At 43.0% G+C, this 19,040-nt stretch overlaps 1 protein-coding gene across 1 annotated transcript in view; it reads left to right on the forward strand.

Annotated features, from left to right (window-relative positions):
• The window catches only part of FMN2 (formin 2), a 267,533-nt gene that overhangs the window by 241,498 nt on the left and 6,995 nt on the right, over nt 1–19,040 (forward strand). Inside the window, exon 17 of the mRNA XM_015421613.1 lies at nt 1,191–1,340. Coding sequence (XP_015277099.1) covers nt 1,191–1,340 — 150 coding nt within the window. The remainder of the gene's footprint in view (nt 1–1,190; nt 1,341–19,040) is intronic.

Genomic DNA, 19,040 nt, shown 5'->3' on the forward strand with positions numbered 1-19,040 from the left:
GTATCGCGGGTCCACCCCTTGTATGCTTCTAAATCCAAGGATTTCTCAGGTGTGTAAGAAGTGGAAAGGTTCATCAGTTTGGTTATGTTCTGGACTGCATGTCTGGGTGTGGTGTTCATCTAGCAACAAAGAAAGAGCAAACAAATAAATGGACTGCGCTTTCATAAAACGGTGGGTTTTTTTTAATGATAGCTGCCTTACTGTGTTTTTATTCCAAAGTGTCATGCATGGAAGCGTTTTAGTTCAATCAGTATGTGACTTTTCACCTTTTCTTCCTGATGGAGATAGCAACAAAGAAAGAGCAAACATAAATGTGGTCTGCTTTCACATAAAACTGTGTGTTTTTTAATGATAGCTGCCTTACTGTGTTTTTATTCCAAAGTGTCATGCATGGAAGCGTTTTAGTTCAATCAGTATGTGACTTTTCACCTTTTCTTCCTGATGGAGATGAAACACCTTGTTCAAATATTGTCAAGAATCACGGTAGCCAGTGTGGTGCAGATTTATAAAACGATTCAGGTATAGTAGAGATATAGCACATGAACTAGGGTTGCCAGCTTCCAGGTGGAGCCTGGAGATCTCTCAGAGTGATCTCCAGGCTGCAGAGATCAGCTCCTCTGGAGGAAATGGCAGCTTTTAACAGGTAGCCTCTATGGCATTTAGGGTTGCCAAGTGGAAATTTCTTCTTACCGGGGGACTCCCAGTCCGTGGCTGGAGCGCACGCCACACGCACGTCACCCGGAAGTGACATGACGACGCTGGGCATGCTGGGGGCGGGGCCATGACCATCCGAGGGAAAACCATAGAGTTTTCCCTCGGATGACCGTGGCCCCACCCCCAGAATGCCCGGCATGGTCGCGTCACTTCCAGGTGACGTTCACGTCGGGGTGGGGTCCCCCCCCTGGGTGAATTGTTGCAAGAGTCTGATTTTTCTTGCATTTGAAAAATTCTCTTTCAGCTGAAAAAATGTAAAAAGCTTTTGTCTCAAAACTGTATTTCTGTGATAAACAACAGGCCTCTAGTTTGCAAAGTAATTCTAACTCACAATATGAACATGAAAGAGCCAGACCTGCGTTTCTGATTGCTATCGGCCTGCTGCATCAGTCATGTATGAAATAGGTATTTGGACAGAGAGAAAATTCACCCTGTTGTTGCTAATAAAATATCTGCCATTTTGTTTTCTTTGACAGCTTTTTGGAGACTACAGCATACTTCTGTATGAAACCAAAAATGAGTGAAAAGGAGGTGTCCTTAAATGCTTTCTTCAGTATTTGGCATGAATTCAGTTCTGATTTTAAAGAGTTCTGGAAGAAGGAAAATAAACTTATTTTGCAAGAAAGGTGAGTATTTTATGGTAGCATTTAAAGGTTTTAGATAATGGTTTTGTAAGTACAAGAAGGCTACATAATATCCACCCTGTATCAACATTTGTAATAGTATAGATCTGCTTAGTGTTTAGACATTTTGATAATGCCAGGCTATAATTCTTACCTCCTCACACTTAAGGGACTGGCTACAAAGTCCTTACAGAGAACTAGTTCAGGATTAGGAGTTCTATTGTATATTTTTATTTTTCTTTGTTAACCTAAATTATAGTTTTCTAGGCTTTCAGTAAGCTGCTGGGAGTCCCCAGTGGGAAAAAGTGGACTATAAATCACTAAATAAAAGAAAATCCTGTTTACAGTTTTTCCCCTTCTTGGTACAAACAATCTACTGTTAACTTCTCACATCTTCAGTCTCTCTGGCCTTGATCTTGTAATTTTTGTCACACCCAGGTGACTCCTTGCAAAATATACTGTAGCTGTCCTACTTGATATAATGAGGAATCCAGAAGTAGCACGTTCGACCAATCTTGCAGCACTTACCCTGGCAGCCATTAAGTTTCTGGGTCCAATACATAGTACGGAATTCACCCTTGAAAGTACTCTGTAGCCTGATACTTGCCTGTTTTCAAGAACATGCCCATGTGACTACCCCTCCCAAAATTTACTGCCATTGGTTAGAAAAGCCCCTCCCAAGAGACCCCCTCATTAACAGAAATAATAACTATAATGAGAATGAGCAAGTCACTTTCTGGGGCAGCCCTTACACTGTATAGCCTGCCTTTCTCTCCAGTGGGGACCCAAAGCAGCTTACATCATTCTCCTCCCCTCCATTTTATGCTCACAACAAACCTTCGAGGTAAGTTAGGGTGAGGGTGTGTGTTTTGCCCATGGTCATCCAGCAACTTTCCGTGACAGAGTTGGGGTTTGAACCTGGGTCTCCCAGATACTAGTCCAATACTCTAACCACTACCCCACACTGGCACTTTGTGGGGGAAATGCCATGACCACTTGATTCAGCAAGATATGGGGCTATTTTATAGCATTGAACTTTGATGATGTTACTGAGGTTTTATTGATATTTTGTTCTAATTATATTACATATCGTTACATGTTATGAGCCCTCTTGGGATTTAAATATTAAATATTTCCTACGGACGTAGCCCCTCAGTCTTCTTCCCCTTCTGATTCTGTCCCCCCTGAAGATAAAACCTGCAGAAGTGGTTAGAGTGTTGGAGCAGGACCAGGGAGAACTAAGTTTAAAACTTCCCTGAATCATAAAGTTCTTTGGGTAGCCTTGAAGTGCTCTCTCAAACTCAGAGCTTTTGTGAAGAAAAAAATGGGAGGGGGCTGTTCTACATATAGCACCTTAAGTTTCTTGGAAAGGCAAGATAGAAATGTGATAAAACTTTATAGGTACAGTGTTCTGTGCTGAATTTCTGCTTGTTTTCACTCTCAAGGCATCATTGAATCATAATGACTGCACTGCCATCTTCAGAGTGATCCCTTACCTTTAGCAGTATCTGTCGGTGGCATAATTTTTATATCCCTAACTACATGTTGTTCAACTTCGGCTGTGGTCACACGAAACAGTAGCCACGCTAGACAGATGGAAGATAGGCGGATTTTCCGGGTGCGATCTCACCGCCACATCTGGGAAGCGTAGAGCTCCCGTGGCTCAACCGAGGCTTCCCTCCGAAGATGCGCGGCAAAAAAACTAGTACCTTGGAGGTACTAGTTTCCGGAAACCGCGGGGCAAGGGCGGGCATCTGATCGTGTTTCTGGTGGCATCCGGCGCCCGCCCATGTCCCCTCGCAAACAGGTCATTTTCCCCCCCAAGCCTCCACGGATGCGCACAAGCACCCAACGGAGCATGCGGACACTTCAGTTTACAAAAGTAAAAAAACCCCAAACAACAACCCTGTTTGCCGTGCCGCCCCGCTTCTTTGCCTGTGGTGTGATCGGCACCTCCCCCCGGCCACGGGACCTCGACGGGACCTCAACCGGAGGTCTGATCTCTCAGTCGTGCGTTAGTTTGCCCCGGGGCAAACAGCCACACTTCCCCCCTGCATTTTCCAGCCCGTGTGACCGGGGCCTTCAAGAGCTTTCTTTTCCTGATCAGTCCCCCAGTTTGCAGCCACAGTCAACAAAAGTGGAAGGATATAGTTTGTGTGGTTGATAAAGTTTATGTTTATTTAATTCTGTAGTGTGTGTGTGTGTGTGTGTGTCATTTATAATCCACCTTCCTCACTGAGAGTGGAGGTGGATTATACAGTGTAAGTCAATAAGATCAACAGGAAGGGACTTCCAACAAATAGTGCAGTAGGGTTTAAATTGCAGAAATCTGAAACAAAGTATAAGCATTTAAACATGACACATTATATGATGCATAAATTACACAGGAGGAGCATACTTCCAGCAACAGACAGTACACAGTAGTATAGCCCATAGTCCCTATCCCTTTATGAAAGCATCTTTCTGAACCACTTTATTACAGTAAACTCCATTACTTGTGTAAAAAAGCCCTCTGCTATAATTCAGTTTTGTACAGTTTGTGGAAAGCTAGGAGGCCAGGAACCTTCTTAACCTCATCAGGCAGGCCATTCCAAAAGATAAGGACCACAACAGAAAATGCATGTGTATTTGCAGCTGTTGATTTTACCCATTTCCTGGGTAGCATTGTTACCCAAATTGGGGGGGTGTCTCTATTCATCTATTCATGGGAATAAACGTAATTGGAGACAGAGCTTGCAAGAGGGGGTAACAAGTGAGATCTCTACCAGTGTTTACATGGATTTTTCCCTCTGAGAACTCTCAAAATAAACCAGTCCAGATTAAATAGAAAAGATTTTATTTAAAGAGAATGTAAGAGCAAAAACACACACAAGAGCACATGGGGGAACAAACATACAAGGCTGGCAAAGTTTTTAAAAAGAGTAGGAAGGATAGAGATTAGGATGGGTGATATTTACCTATCTAGAAGCACAAAGTCCTTGGAAGAGCAAGACAAAACATCCAGTGTCTCGGGTGTGAGGCTTGGATCCAGGAGGACACACACACACACAACTGGGGCTCTGGGGAGCCCAGTTATAGCAGGAATTCTCCCTGAGGTGGATCTTAATGTATCCCCCATGAGATGGACAAAGATGTGTGAGAGGTCTGAAAAGGTTTTCCTGAGGTGAGCAATGATTTGGGCAAAGCTATGATTGCTTTGGGGCAAACTATGGTGGCTAATGTTAAACTATTCAAAATGCAAAGTGTTGCTTGATGGCCCCTTCAATGTATTGGATGGGAAAGCTATCAGTGTTAGGTGTAGCTACTGAAAGGTAAATGTCGGAAGATGGGGTTATGACGGGATTAGTTAAGAACGGGATTAGTTCTGGGGTGAGAAGCCTGGCTTTGGAAGCCTATTGTGCACTTTTGCATACCTTAGGGTGGGGAGAAGGTTGCAGCAGGGTCAGACACCTTGACATTATACCTTCCAGAATCAAACTGCCTGGCATGCAAGATCTTGGTGGCTATTAAATGAAGGCTGCAATTGACCCCTCAGTGAGAGGAGAGGGTCTGCCTTCTTACAGCATCTGCAGAAGGCCCTGCTTGGATGAGTGGAGCTGTCGTTGTACAGCACACAGAGAGAAATGGTCCTGCAGATATGGGAAACCAAGGCCATGAAGAGCTTTGTATGTGATAGCCAATAACTGGAATTGACCCCAGTAACTGATGGGCAGTCAATGGAGTGACTGCAGAATGGGAGTAATAGGCATGCTCCTCCTAGCTTCTGAGCTGCAGCATTCTTCACCAGCCAGAGTCTCTGAGTTGAGAGGGGAGACCTATGTAGAATGTATTACAGTAGTCTAGTCTTGGTGTTACAGTGGTGGGAACCCAGTCGACCAGACTGGCCTAGTCAAGGCCATGCTAAACAGAGTTGGAAGAGGTGTGTTTTTGCAACTGTATTAACTTGCTTCTCCACCAGCAGTGCTGGACGCAGTATGACCCCCTAGTCTCTTAACTGAGTCAGCAAGGGGTCAGCTAAACCCCAACAAGAGTAGAAAGCATAATGTCCTTCAAGATCTTCACTTGTCAGCCAGCACTACTTCTGTCTTGTCAAGGTTTGTGTATTGATTTATCTAGAAGCTAAAAGATTAGCTGAAGTTGTCATCCCATTGCATTAATGCATTATGGACTGTTCAGTTGTATAAGCAGACAGCAAAGCAACTGTGCTGTTAAACTTTTAGAGATTGCTATTCTCTCATCATCCTTGTTCACACCAATAATTTCTGAAAGTTTAGTGCCTAATTAGTGCTAGGAAATTTTGAAATGCTTTTTAAGTCGTCAAGACCAGCAAGCACAGGATGCACTCTAGTCCCTCATATTTGTGTGAATGCTTTAGGTCTTTTGGCCAGGATTTCTGTGGACAAGAGGGAAGAATATTTATTTTATGTACAAAGCACCATCAAGGTGCGTGACTCTGTAGAGAGTATGAGAAGACAGATCTCTGCGCCAAAGAACTTAGAATCTAAAGTTAGAGAGCAAAGGTTAGTGGAGGGGATAAACTGGGGAAGGATTTGTTTATCCCAAGTTTGCTCCTCCTACTGGTTAGCCATGTATGCTTATTTTGGTACCAAATGAAACAGCTGCTTTTTTATTTCTGGGCAGTTCTGAGTTTGGCGAGGCACAGAAGAAAGCGAAGCTCTTAGCTCTTAGCTCAGTTGCTGTATTGCATCAGCACCGATCACTCATGGACAGCACTCCAAGTGACTTGCCAGCTGCTGTCATCATGAAATTTCTCAGTCCATATCCTCAGCAATGTGAATGGCTGAGGACTGTGGATTTCATTAAAAATGTACATGGTTTGCAGATTCCTTACTCTCTAGGCACTCCATCATACCATTCTGGGAAAGTGTGGTTGCCACGTACTGCCTTGGAATTATTGTCCTGGGAGAACGTGATGTAGTGTCCCCACAGAACAAACCTTGATTTTTCCAAGTTATTGTGAAACATCATTTCAGTCACCTTCAGTCTCCTAGTTATAGGACTCGCTCCTTTTTTAAATGACAAAATGTGGTATCCTTTGTAGATTAATGAAGACAAAAGTCATATGGGTACCATGGAGCACAGAAAATTAAGAACACATAAAAGCAGTTTTCCATTACCAGCCACAAAAATTAGGATTTTCCAAGACCATTAAGAGAATGTTGGCTTTCCAGAAAGCACCTCATTTCACCCTCTATCCCCAGCCACAAAAATTAGGATTTTCCAAGACCATTAAGAGAATGTTGGCTTTCCAGAAAGCACCTCATTTCACCAATGGTTGGGCATCAGTGAGACATTGGGTGAGCAACTACTGAGAGTGGCTGAAGTCTAGGCAGTTCAGGTATCACAGGGATTTGATCCAACAAGGAAATTCTAATAAGCTCATCTATATATCATTATGTTAATATTTCCTTATGAATTAGTGTTATCTCAGTTCCTTTTGGTTTGCCCTGGTAGTGCAAAGCAAAGAATTAATGACATTAGTTTTCCACTAGAATCATGTCTTTGAGAAGCTGATAAATTTTGCTTTGTTGCAACAATGCTGTGACAACATCTCCCTTGCACCTTGACTCTAATTAGCCTTTCCTGGAAACTAACCCCCTCACCTATATGTAATGCTTGAAGAAATCTGTTGCACTGTATCTGAGGAAGTATCTCAGTTCTCACTTATACCCAGAAATGGACTTTGTTGGTCGTGGAGGTGCAACTGGACCGAAACTTAGCTTTTACGTCTGTTTGTCTGTTTGTTAAGTCTTAGATTTGTACACTAATTTGCTGCCATTCACAGATCTTAACTGCTTTAATCCAATCTCACCTATACTTCTTGCCTCACTTATGCATCTTGACTCTAACTAGCCCTTCCTTGTAACTAACCCCCCCACACCCTCTCTCTCCCTATATGTAAGGCTTGACGAAATTCTGTTTCAATGTATCTGATGTCGTGTGCATGCACATGAAAGCTTATACCCAGAATTAAACTTTGTTGATCTTAAAGGTGCCACTGGGCTCAAACTTTGTTCTTCAACATCTCCCCATGTTCAAGGAGCATCTCAAGCAAGTTTTTAACAGCTGCCTACATCTTCCCCCTGACATCAGCATGTCTAAATGTTGCACCTGCTAAGTCTATATTTTAACTTGCTCTGACACCTTTGACCCTTCTTTTTATTCCAGAATTTTATTTTGAATACAGACTTAAGAAAAACAACAAGCCAATGTGGTATGTGCTGAATCTTTGAGTAACCAGATATTGTTTTCTGAACAATGGGTTACATTCCACTCATTCATAATATATGAGGATATCCAAGGATTTACTTAGCTCAGCATTGACAGCTATGGAGTGTGACTGCACTCTGTTCTTTTACTGGCCATTATTATTCTTCACTTAGAAGGTCTTTGCCTAAATTGGAGCAACTTCGCCTTCCAGCCTGATGGCAGGAATCTTAATTGCTCATTCCAAGGTTTTCTAGCCCTATCATCCCCTCCCATTTCTCTTTTGTCTTAGGCAAGGTGTGAAGTGAAAAGGATGGAAGATTCTTTTCCTGAAATCAACTGCTTCTCTTTGCTTCCCATGAAGGGAGACAGGGCAAAGATGTGTTAGTATAGCCCCTTCCATCTTTCTTTTTAATGGGAGAAACAGGGAAGCCTTTCACATCTCTAATGTTGTTTTTGCAAGTGGGGCAGCTGCCCTTACTACCCTTTCCTTATCTGCTTGGTACCACTGCCAGGTAAATATGTGTCAGTGTAAGCAGGCTCAAGTTTGGAATAAAAAGCCAAACAGCTAAGAAACCTAAGCATTGCTTTTCAGGAAACTTACTGGCAAAGGTTAGCCCCCTCTGTTTTCTATCACCATGACTACAGACCACAGCTTCCAGGGGGCTCTCCTAAGGGAAATGTCTCCCTCCACACACACCTGTATGGATTAATGCTGCTGGAAGTTAAAATGCATCTTAAAACATCTTCCAGAGCAAGAATTTCTATGGGAAAATTAAACTGTTCCATGTGCCAGTAGGTAAAAAGGTAAAGATTCCCTTGATTCGACTCTAGGGTTGCGGTGCTCATCTCCGTTTCAAAGCCGAAGAGCCAGCGCTGTCCGAAGACGTTTCCGTGGTCATGTGGCTGGCATGACTAAACACCAAGGCACACGGAACGCTGTTACCTTCCCACCGAAGTGGTACCTATTTATCTACTTGCAATTTCTTGCTTTCGAACTGCTAGGTTGGCAGGAGCTGGAACTCCTGCCAGTAGAGTTAACTGTAAAGAAAGAAAGAAAGAAAAGAAAAGAAAAGTTGTCTTAGTCTACTCCGCTAGTTGCTGCTCAGACTGATAGATAATACTTCAGATTGTCCCTGAGAGATCTCTGAGAAGCTAATAGGGAGGTGAGGGAGAATGAAGATGCTTTGAAGGTTCAGTTGGTCCTCTTGGCATACTTGTTTTATGTTCATCTCAGACAGTAGAAAGGCCACCTCCGTTCCCATTCTGCCTTATTTGAGAAAGTTTTGCACCGTGGGATGTAAAAGACAATTTAATTTGCTTTGACAGTTATTGAAAAGTGTGTGTTATTAGAAGAAAGTTAATTATAAGAAAACAATAGGTGAAAGAAATGTTACCGGTAGATTATGATTAAAAGATAAGGGAAAATAGAAGAAAACTTAAGAAATGGGCTGGAGGTTGGAGCACTGTGGGAAGCCAAGGGGGGGGGGAGAAAAATAGAAGAAAGGATGTATAACAACTATTAATATAATTTGTATTTGACTTAATAATATATCCTAATAAATTGTTTTTGGAAGGAAAAAAAGAAAGTTTTGCACCACATGAAGTGAGGACAGGGTCATGTGTTGTTGTTTTTTTTAAAAAAAATCTTGCTTGAAACTTGATTTCTTGTTGACTAAACTTTTTCTTCACCCTGACCTGGATGGCCCAGGTTAGCTCGATCTCATCAGATCTCAGAAGCTAAGCAGTGTTGGCCCTGAGTAGTATTTGGATGGGAGACCAGCAAGGAGCTCCAGGGTCACTATTCAGAGGAAGACAATGGCAAAGCACCTCAGTTAGTCTCTTGCCCTGAAGGCCCTATGGGGTTGCAATAAGTGGGTTGTGACTTGATGGCACTTTGCATATCTACACACATGCACACACACAAAGTTCCTCTTCACTGGGTGAAGGCGCAAACTAGCCTTTGCATCATAGCAGGGACTCCAGCTGTTTATGTAAGAATGTACCTAGGCAAGATTTCTACACAGCTGAAAAGGTAAAATAAGATTCATCCCTAGGCCTGTTCAAATAAATGTGGCTTGTTTCCACAAACCCCTACTTTTTCAAAAGTTTATATTGAGTGCAAATGCTAAAACGTCACTTTACAGGATTTATCACATACATCAGCTGAAGTAAAATTATCTGAATTATTGACGGAGAGTCTCTCCAACCTGATTTGATTATTTTAAACTAACAGCTACTTCCACCCTCTCAAATCCCAAGATGCATCTTGGAGTTGCTTGACTATAAAAGTTGCCCATTCCTGCAAGAACAGCAGTTAAGCTGGCACCTGGTGTGTCATGTTGTACATCTAGATGAAAGGAGAGATTCCTGGCCAACATGTCTCCACAGCTCATTGATCTCTCTCTGAAGAAAGACTGGTATGTCTCCCTACAGATTACTCGGCAGGATGATTTAAAGCTTGCTGTTGAACGATTTAAAGTCTGGCATTGTGTAGCTATGTATTGCATAGGAAGGAGCATAGGGGGAAGCTGTCACTGCTCCTTCCAAAGAAGGGCATTAAATCTTACAGCACAAGGCATGTCAATTTAAAGGACCTTTTGTTCTCTTTCAAAATAGGAAACAGTCAATTTGACTTGAGAATGAGACACCTGGAGACATGGGAAATATTATTTGTTTGTTTGGGGCTGGAAGGTTATAAGGGTGGAACATTTCTACCCTCATTGTAATAAGAGCTGGTTGGTCAGAGTTCTTGACAGTGCAATCCTAAGCAGATCTACTCAGAATCCTTCTCGTGTCCATTCAATTGGGCTTCCTCCCAAGAAAGGGTTCTTAGAATGCTACTGTAAGTCAGCTGATAGAAACATCATCTTATGGCTTAGCGCTACATCTCTCCCAGGCTTAGCCAAACCTGCTGGTGTCTCAGCTGTTTCTGCCCCCTTACATACACCAACTCACAAGCCCCCTTTGAAGCACCATCTTTCCTTTTGCCCATTTCTTAAGCTCTGTTGTTCTTTAATTTCCCTTTTTAATCAGGCCCATGATAGAAGGTCTTTGAGGCCCCATTTAGACTATGCTGCTTATCTGTCTCTCTTATGTGCAACACACAGACTCTTATGCAATCTTTTCTCTCCTATCAAATCTCCCTTTCCCCTAAACTGTCTCAGTGAGAGGTAGGGGCAACTATCTGATTTGCTCTATGTGGGGACCAATATCTGTAGGTATAGGGGTTGGGGTGTGTGTGTGGAGACATTTGTCACTTGCAGGTACAACCCAAAAGTGATAATGGGTAGCTTTAGGGATCATGACATACCAGCACAGCAGATAACCAGCATTTTGGTGTGTGTGTGTGTGTGTTTAATTTAAAAAAATCCTTACATTCTCCCTCTGCAATGGCAGCAGTCAGTGGGATAACCCTATATACAGTGGGATAATCCTGTATATAGTGCACAGTTTTACCCACTTCTATATAAGAAGTTCATGCTTTTAGCATAGTTGAAAAAGTGTTATTGTTCAGCTTAAGCTTATACTATGTGATTTGAGGGCCAAGCTACAATGCTTTGTGACATCAGGTGATGCAGCCATTATCTCCCAAACCATATTGGGCCTCTCGTGTGCTCTTATACCATGGTGCCCACCAACTCATTTTGTGCTGCATTTCAAGTGTTTTTAGAAAGTGGGTGGAGCCAGGTGGAGCTTTTGACCAGCAAGGCTTCTGATTGGCTGTGCAGACTTTGGCAGTTGCTTTGGCAGCAGCTGCCACCACAGTGCAAGGATCTCTACTGTGTCACTGAAAGTAAGTTGTGGTAGCCATTTTGTGTGGCTTCCTGAGCAGCTATTGTGTGGCTATGTCCACCACACTGTCAGAATTCCGAAGGTGCCTGCAGGCTCAAAAAGCTTGGGGACCTCTGTCTTAAAGAATTTGCAAAGCGTTGCATCCTTGGAAATTAATTGTGACAAAACCAAAGCTTTGGTATTTTCAAACAACAGAATTCAGTTTAGATGGTTCATGGACGGACACATACTGGAGCCAGTGTAGCTCTGCAAGTATTTGGGTATAGTGTTTCATTCTCCAGGCAAATGGTCGGCACATCTCCGGCAAGCACAGGAGAATGCTGGACACTTTGCTTGAGCAATTGCCAGATTTTATTGTGTTGAATGTGGAAGTTTTGTCTCAGATGTGGTTTATATGTTACAAAGCAAAAGTGGTGCCACAAATAGTGTATGGGGTAGGCTACTGTATGGGGTTTGTAGGACACAATCCAAATATAGACAGGATGCAGTCTCAGTTTCTTACAGGTATTCTAGAACTGCCTAAGTGTGTAACAAAGGTGTGCAATAAGCAGTAAAGGGAATATGATCATTAACAACTAGGATCACTGCCATAAACTTCTGGCTAGTTGCTATCGAGATCAAGCCTCTAGCCTCTCTAAAACTGAAAAATACATTATGTGTAAACTAGGAGTAAGGCCCATTGTGGGAAGAAATACAGCGAGTTCTAGAAAGAGGCTCCAGGTGCCCCAAGTGGGTTGTATGGGAGGGGAGCCACATGGTAACAGGTATGGTTCCCTCCACCTCTGATTTATGCTGATATGGGGTTATGCAGTGGCAGCTAAGGTAGAAAAGCACCTCCTCCTATGCCATGTTTACTGGGTTCCAAGGGTCTGGAAAGCGGGTCCATAGACAGTTACGGGGTTGCCAACTCTGGGTTGGGAAATACCTGTAGATTTGAGGGGTAGAGCTTGGGGAGAGAAGAGTTTGGGGTGGGGAGGGACCTCAGCAGGGTATAATGCCATTGAGTCCACTGGTCAAAGCAGCTATTATCTCTAGGAGAACTGATCTTGGTTATCTGGAGATCAGTTGGAATAGCTGGAGATCTCCAGATGCTGCCTCGAGGTTGGCAATACTTAGGAGAGGGCCACGTTTGTTGAAGGACTTCAATGAGGTATACTGCCATAGAGCTCACCGTCCAAAGCAACCATTTTCTTCATGGGCAGATGTAATTCAGGGAGATGTCCAGGTCTTCCCTTTCCCCTCAACCTCCATTTAACAGTTTGATTAACATTTCAACTGACTCCCTGCTAATGCCTCACAGCCTCTACGTACTCCCAACTTGAGAGTTGTAGTTCTAATTCCCTTTGCTATGGTTGCAGTAAGGCCAGCTGAGAACTACAACTTCCAAGGTACAATGCATCAAAAGTGAGGGTGTAAGAATGGAGGAGCCGGTGGGATGGGCCAATAGGATGCCAAGGCAGCTTCCCCAGTAACCTAAGAAATTAATGGTTCGGGATTTGCTCACCTGCTTTTACTGTGTTATAGTCTGGAAAAAGCACAGGCATTAGGCAAGCAAAGCTTTTGTGATTGTAACGTTTATGCTTCGGCATATAGATCTTACTCAACCTTAAAACTTGGACCTAAATTTTCTAGTGCCCAAGAAAGGGGCAAGTTATTTAGATACCTTAGGTATCCCAAAATATAGGAAATCTTTTACTTTAGCCCAGGGGTGCCCAAACTGTGGCTTAGGAGCCACATGTGGCTCTTTTACACATATTGAGTGCTCCTGGCAGGGTGGCTGGGGAAGTGAAGGGGAGGCATGCCGCCCTAATCGGTCTTCTCTTCCTCAGCCAGTCTTCCCCTTCCTGGGTAGGCTTGAGGCAGGGGGGAGCAGAGAAAGAAAGCAACTTTAACTTTAAATGCATTCTCAAAGTTCTTCTCCAGCCTACAAACACCATTGGACAAATAAATATCATTATCAATATCTATTTTTACCCTTTTTATTGTTGGCAGTCTCATTTAATGTTAATCCAAAGCAAATTTGCATATTTTCAATAAAAACGTGTGTAATATTCGTTCATGTCTTGCGGCTCTCAAACATCTGAGGTTTATTCTATGTGGCTCTTACGTTAAGCAAGTTTGGCCACCCCTGCTTTAGCCCATTGTAAAGTTTTGCCAACAGCAAATATTGAGAGTTGCTATGTGTACACACCCTCAGTCAGTAGATTGTATCCTTACAGTGCAGAGTTGATACTGTGTCCCACCATGAGCTGCCATCTTGCAATTATAATAAGGGAGTTAAGAGGATATAATTACTCCATTTTTGTCTATGCTACCAGATTGTTTAGCAGAACAGCTAGTTAGCCTTCTTCTTGCTAGGAAGAATGTACATATTTCTGAAACAGTGGCAGTTTTTTCAGTGCAGCCATTGAAATAAGGTCCTGAATGGTGAAATAACTGCATTAATCAAATTTTAATAATTTCTATGTTCTGTTTTAATGCTTGTATTTTAAAGGTCTGTTGACCATATAATAAACTTCTTGTGGTTTGCCATCAGAACCTTTACTGGAAATCCTCACTGAAGGAGAATTAGCATTGCCTGTTGCAAAATAAATAAGTGAAGAATGACTGCATGGAGGGTTTGAAAGGCAGCCCTTGATGTTACTACAATTGACCTTTTGCTGAATGGCAGTTTGGGTTAGGAAAGCAGCTTATGCAAGTAAAACAGACTGAGGTGCCAAGTTCAAAAGTTGGACCATCAATCTCCATCTAAAAATGAGGCTCCCTGATACCATCAATCCCTAAAAAGTCAGTTATTACGACAACAAGAATAATAAAGTCACAGTCAACGTATGGTGATCCCTCAGGGGCTTTCACCATGAGCAAAGATGGCTTGCTGTTGCCTTCCTCTGCTTAGCAAAACCCCAGCCTTCCTTGGTGGTCTCCCATCCGAGTACTAATTGTTGCTGACTCTGCTTAGCTTCCAAGCTAATGAGATTGGGCTAATCAGGTTTATTCAAGAATGTTTATTATTTCTTCAGGATATTTCTATGCCACCTCTTCAGAGTTCTGCTTGAGGTGGCTTACTATTAAATAATGTTAAAATATAAAATGTCAAGCCATTAAAATGTTTTATTTATTTATTTATTTCAAACATTTATTAGCCACCTTTCTTCCTTAGGGAGCTCAAGGCAGCTTATGGCATAGATAAAAGACGTGACATACAATACACTGAAAACATAAAAAAACAAAATTTAAAAAACACACAAACAAGCCATTGCACAGAAACAGCACAAATCTATCCATACAACAGATCTCAGACCAGACGCAGACCATTAAAAAGCGGGCAGGATAAAACCCCTAATTAAAAGCTTGGGTGAAAAGATGTGTGTTTGCCTGGTGCCTAAAAGGCAGTCAAGCAAGCACCAGGTGAGCCTCGGGCGGGTGCACAGTCGAGTCCGACTCTTCGCGACCCCATGGACCACATCATGCCAGGCCCTCCTGTCTTCTGCCATCCTCCAGAGTTTGCTTTATTTCATGTTCGTTGCATCGATAACACTGCCTAACTATCTCATCCTTTGCTGTCCCCTTCTTCTTTGACCTTCAATCTTTCCCAGCATCAGTGTCTTCTCCAATGAATGCTCCCTTCTTGTTTGGTGGCCAAAATATTTGAGCTTCAGCTTCAGTATCTGGCCTTCCAAGGAACAGTCAGGGTTAGGGATCCCAAGTCCCCCCGGGGGGCGGGGAAACCCCTGCCCCAGAGGCCTGTTCCCCGGCGGCACCGGATCAGGCCCCAGGGGAACTCCACCCCGACGTGCGCGTCACCCGGAAGTGACGTGGGCACGCCGAGCACGCTGGGGGCGGGGCCACAGCCATACAAGGGAAAACTATATGGTTTTCCCTTGTATGGCCGTGGCCCCGCCCCCAGCATGCCTGGCGTCCTCCCGTCACTTCTGGGTGACGTGCGCTGGCCGGGAGCCCCTGCTCCCAGCGAAGATACACTTGGCAACCCTAGTCAGGGTTGATCTCTTTTAGGACTGACTGATTTGATCTCCTTGCAGTCCAGGGGACTCTCAAGAGTCTTCTCCAGCACCATAATTTGAAAGCATCTGTTCTTCGGTGCTTGGCCTTGTCAGGCATTAGGTGGTATCTGACAAAGGGAGCATGACTCTGAAAAGTTTAAAGCTTGAACATCTTGTTGGTCTCTAAGGTGCCAGTGTACATGAATCTAGCTCTTCTATTGCAGACTGACACAGCTACCCTCTGAAACTATCTTCAGAGGGGAGGGTGTTCCAAAGGTGAAATGCCACCAGAAAATACCTTCTCAGTTGCCACCCACCTCACCTCTGAAGACAGGGGCGCAGGAAGATTGTAACTGCTGGGCTGGATAGTATAGGAGACAGGGGCCTGACAGGAAGATTGTAACTGCTGGGCTGGATAGTATAGGAGAAGACCGTGTGTCAGGTACCCCAGTCCCAAGCCATTCAGGGCCTTAAAGAATCAGCACTTCAAATTGGGCCTGGAAGCAGATGGGTAACCAGTGCATCTCTTTCAGTACACCATCTTTAAAAAAGCAAGTAGAAACCACACTGCCTTTTAAAATTATAGTTGTTGCATTCAGTTTTACCAGAAAGTGTTAAAGTCATAGACAGATAAATATGATTCTAGGAGTATTTTTACATTAAAATGATAATGCTGGCTACTTATAGCTTATTGTTGGAAAATGTATCCTCACTACTTTAACTTTCAACCACATGAACATTCCAGCCTTGTCAGTCTGTTTAAATTAGTCATGTCCTAGTAGACTCTGGCAAAGTATAAGGGTATCTGCAACAAGCCTAGTTGGAGCCAGTAGGAAATGAATCCGTCTAGCACAGATACTTATTTAGACAAAATTATTAATGCTTAGTAGCAGGGAAGTGGCTTCCTTTCTCACTGGGTTGAATGATGGGAGAAATTCTCTCATGATAAGCCCGCAATCAGCCTGGTGTTTGCTATAGAAGGTAGATAAAATGATGCTGCAGGGATGTCTGGTTTCTTTTCCTTGTATCTACCTTATTCATCTTGCAAACTGGTTTCAGGCTTAATCAGGGTGAACATTTTGTATACATTTGCCTGACAATAAATAAGAGGGATAGGGAGGTAAAAGTGCTGGGGGAAAAACAACTTAATTATGATGGAAACAAGTAAAGGTTCCCTTTGTTTAGATTAACTCTCTGCTATCTGACCACATTGTATTCTTGAATAGGAGTTGAGGGATGCCTGAGAACCAAATGAGAAACCTTGGCAAATTTGTAAGTGATATAATGTGTGGCCTTTATTCAATAGCTATGCTGTTTTAATTTCAAGATGTGAGTTAAGTAATGTATCTTACATTTCAGTTTTCCTCTTGATGTTCTTCATTGAGAAGATTTTAAAATATGGCATAGTGTTCACCTAAACGGATACTGGACTGAGTTTTAGAAGTAGCTTTGGGAAGAGGCGAAAAGATTATTTGAGTGATTTGGGGGCTTCTGTTTGAATTTGCAGCTAGTCTGCAAATGGGAAATGTCCACAGCACTCCTTTATTAAGATCTGCATGTTCCAAATGATTATGGAACTTGCATATCGTGTCCAGGGCATGTAAGGCTCCTCTTACTCATTCCTCCCTGGTGCTTCCTCTTCCCCCTTCTGTCCTTCACTACATGTGGTAATCCTGAGGTAGGGAGAGCTTTTTCTCTTTTCCCCATAATGCTAGAACATGAGGGCACCCAAAGAAGTTGATGGGTAATAGAGACAGGAAGACAAAAGAAAATGTTTCTTTACTCAACAAATAAATTGTGGAATTCACTAACAGTGAACGTATTGATGGCCACAGGCATAGAAGGCTATAAAAGGGGGTTAGATAGAACTGTCCTCAATGAATCTATCAGTGGCTAATAGCTGCGGTAAGTTAAGGGAACCTCCAGCAAATCTCTGAATGCCAGTACTGGGAGGCAGGATCGGGGAAAGGCCTTTGGCTCTATAACCTGTTTGTTGGCCCTCTAGGGAAACTGGTTGGCCACTGTGTAAAACTTTATTCTGGACTATGTAGACCACTGATCTGATCCAGCAGGGCTCTTATGCTTTTTTTATGGCTGCCATAGCAGGGAGATGTTATGAGTCTTCAGTGCACGCTTCTTCCACATTCCCAATGGTCAAAGAGGGGAATGTGGAAATTCAAAAGGTGGTCCTTTATGCATGTATTTTCACTTCCTGAAGGCTTCCTAACATATCCTCATACAAATAAAAATTAAGTCTAATATTTAAACCAACTTTAAAACAAGCAATAAGAACAGGGAAACAAAGCACACACACACAAAAAAAACCCCTTTAGTTAGGACTACTAAAGTAGTAGCATAAGCTTATCTAGTTCCTTTGCATTCTTGCCACTGAATCATTGACACTGAAGAAGTTGCTTATTCGTGGTGGCTGTCTTCAGGTACAATGATAAACCATAGTTTGAAAAACATGCTTTGTGTAATGAACTTAGTCTGCCAGTGACAAGTAGTAAATCCGGTTTGGTGCAGAACGGAGAGCAGCTTGTCAGCTGCTTTGTGTCATTTCCCTCCTATATTGGTTTATATTCCATGGCCAGGTGGCTGCAAAGAATAATGCAGTTCAGTAAACTGTAATTTGTAAATTCACATGTCACAATCCTATCATCAGAACTACCTGTAATTAACAAACCAGCCACAAACCATAGCTTGGAATCCTAGTGTGGTGCCAACCAACAAGCCCTGTTTTGTTGGACTATCCGGATTGTTGAATTGTGGGCCATGGAGATCTCCAGACTACAGAGATCATTTCCCCTGGAGAAAACGACTGCTTTGGAGGGAGGGATCTATGACATTATACCCCATTGAGGTCCCTCCCCTTCCCAAACTCCACCCTCCCCAGGCTCCACCCTCAAATCTCCAGGAATTTCCCAACCCAGACTTGGCAACCCTCCTGTCTGCATTGGACATCAAAAGCAACTGGAGCTTAATCAAGCTGCAGTTTATATACTACAATGTATTGTAATGCAGCTGAATCCAGCCACTGTCTGTTATGTAGACAGTCATACTACACAGTTTTGGGAAAGATGCTTTCATGAATCTGCTATTTATGGTGCTCTACCCTTTTACTGTTTCATTTGTACAACATATTGGAATAAAATGGCCCATTTTACCAATTTCTGAATTGTTTAGAGGAGCTAGGGGAAATGCTTCTCTTAACTGCATTCCTGGCATTTTGTTTGTGTATGTGTTGGACTGAGCTGTAGATTTTTCCATCCGAACTTGTCAGACAGCTTCCAGGAGTGTTAGTATCCAGCCATGCTGTCTCCTGAAATGCTCTGTTCTCTTCCTGCAACTGTTAACAAATTGCTTATGTATCCAGAGAGATGAGTTTGAAAGTCAAAACAATTGTGTGTGAAGGATGGCAAGGCAGCCAATTCAAAGGGGTCTTTAATGTCATGAGCACTTTAATCCTGTTAAGGCAGGAAAGGTAATAGGGATAGTGTGGAGGCATTATCTTGATCCAGAGACGGGCAGGATGGCATACAGTGCCCTGCAGGCTCTTTTTAGAGTCCTGTGATTTCTTGCTTTGATTTTCTAAACCTCTCATTTGCAGAGGTAAATTTAAAAATGTGATGACATCAACTGCTTCTTGTACCCAGTTTGCCAGCCCCCCCCCCCCCCG

This window comes from Gekko japonicus, unplaced genomic scaffold (assembly GCF_001447785.1).
Source record: "Gekko japonicus isolate JY-2015 unplaced genomic scaffold, Gekko_japonicus_V1.1 scaffold378, whole genome shotgun sequence".
In the NCBI taxonomy this organism is placed as follows: Eukaryota; Metazoa; Chordata; class Lepidosauria; order Squamata; family Gekkonidae; genus Gekko; species Gekko japonicus.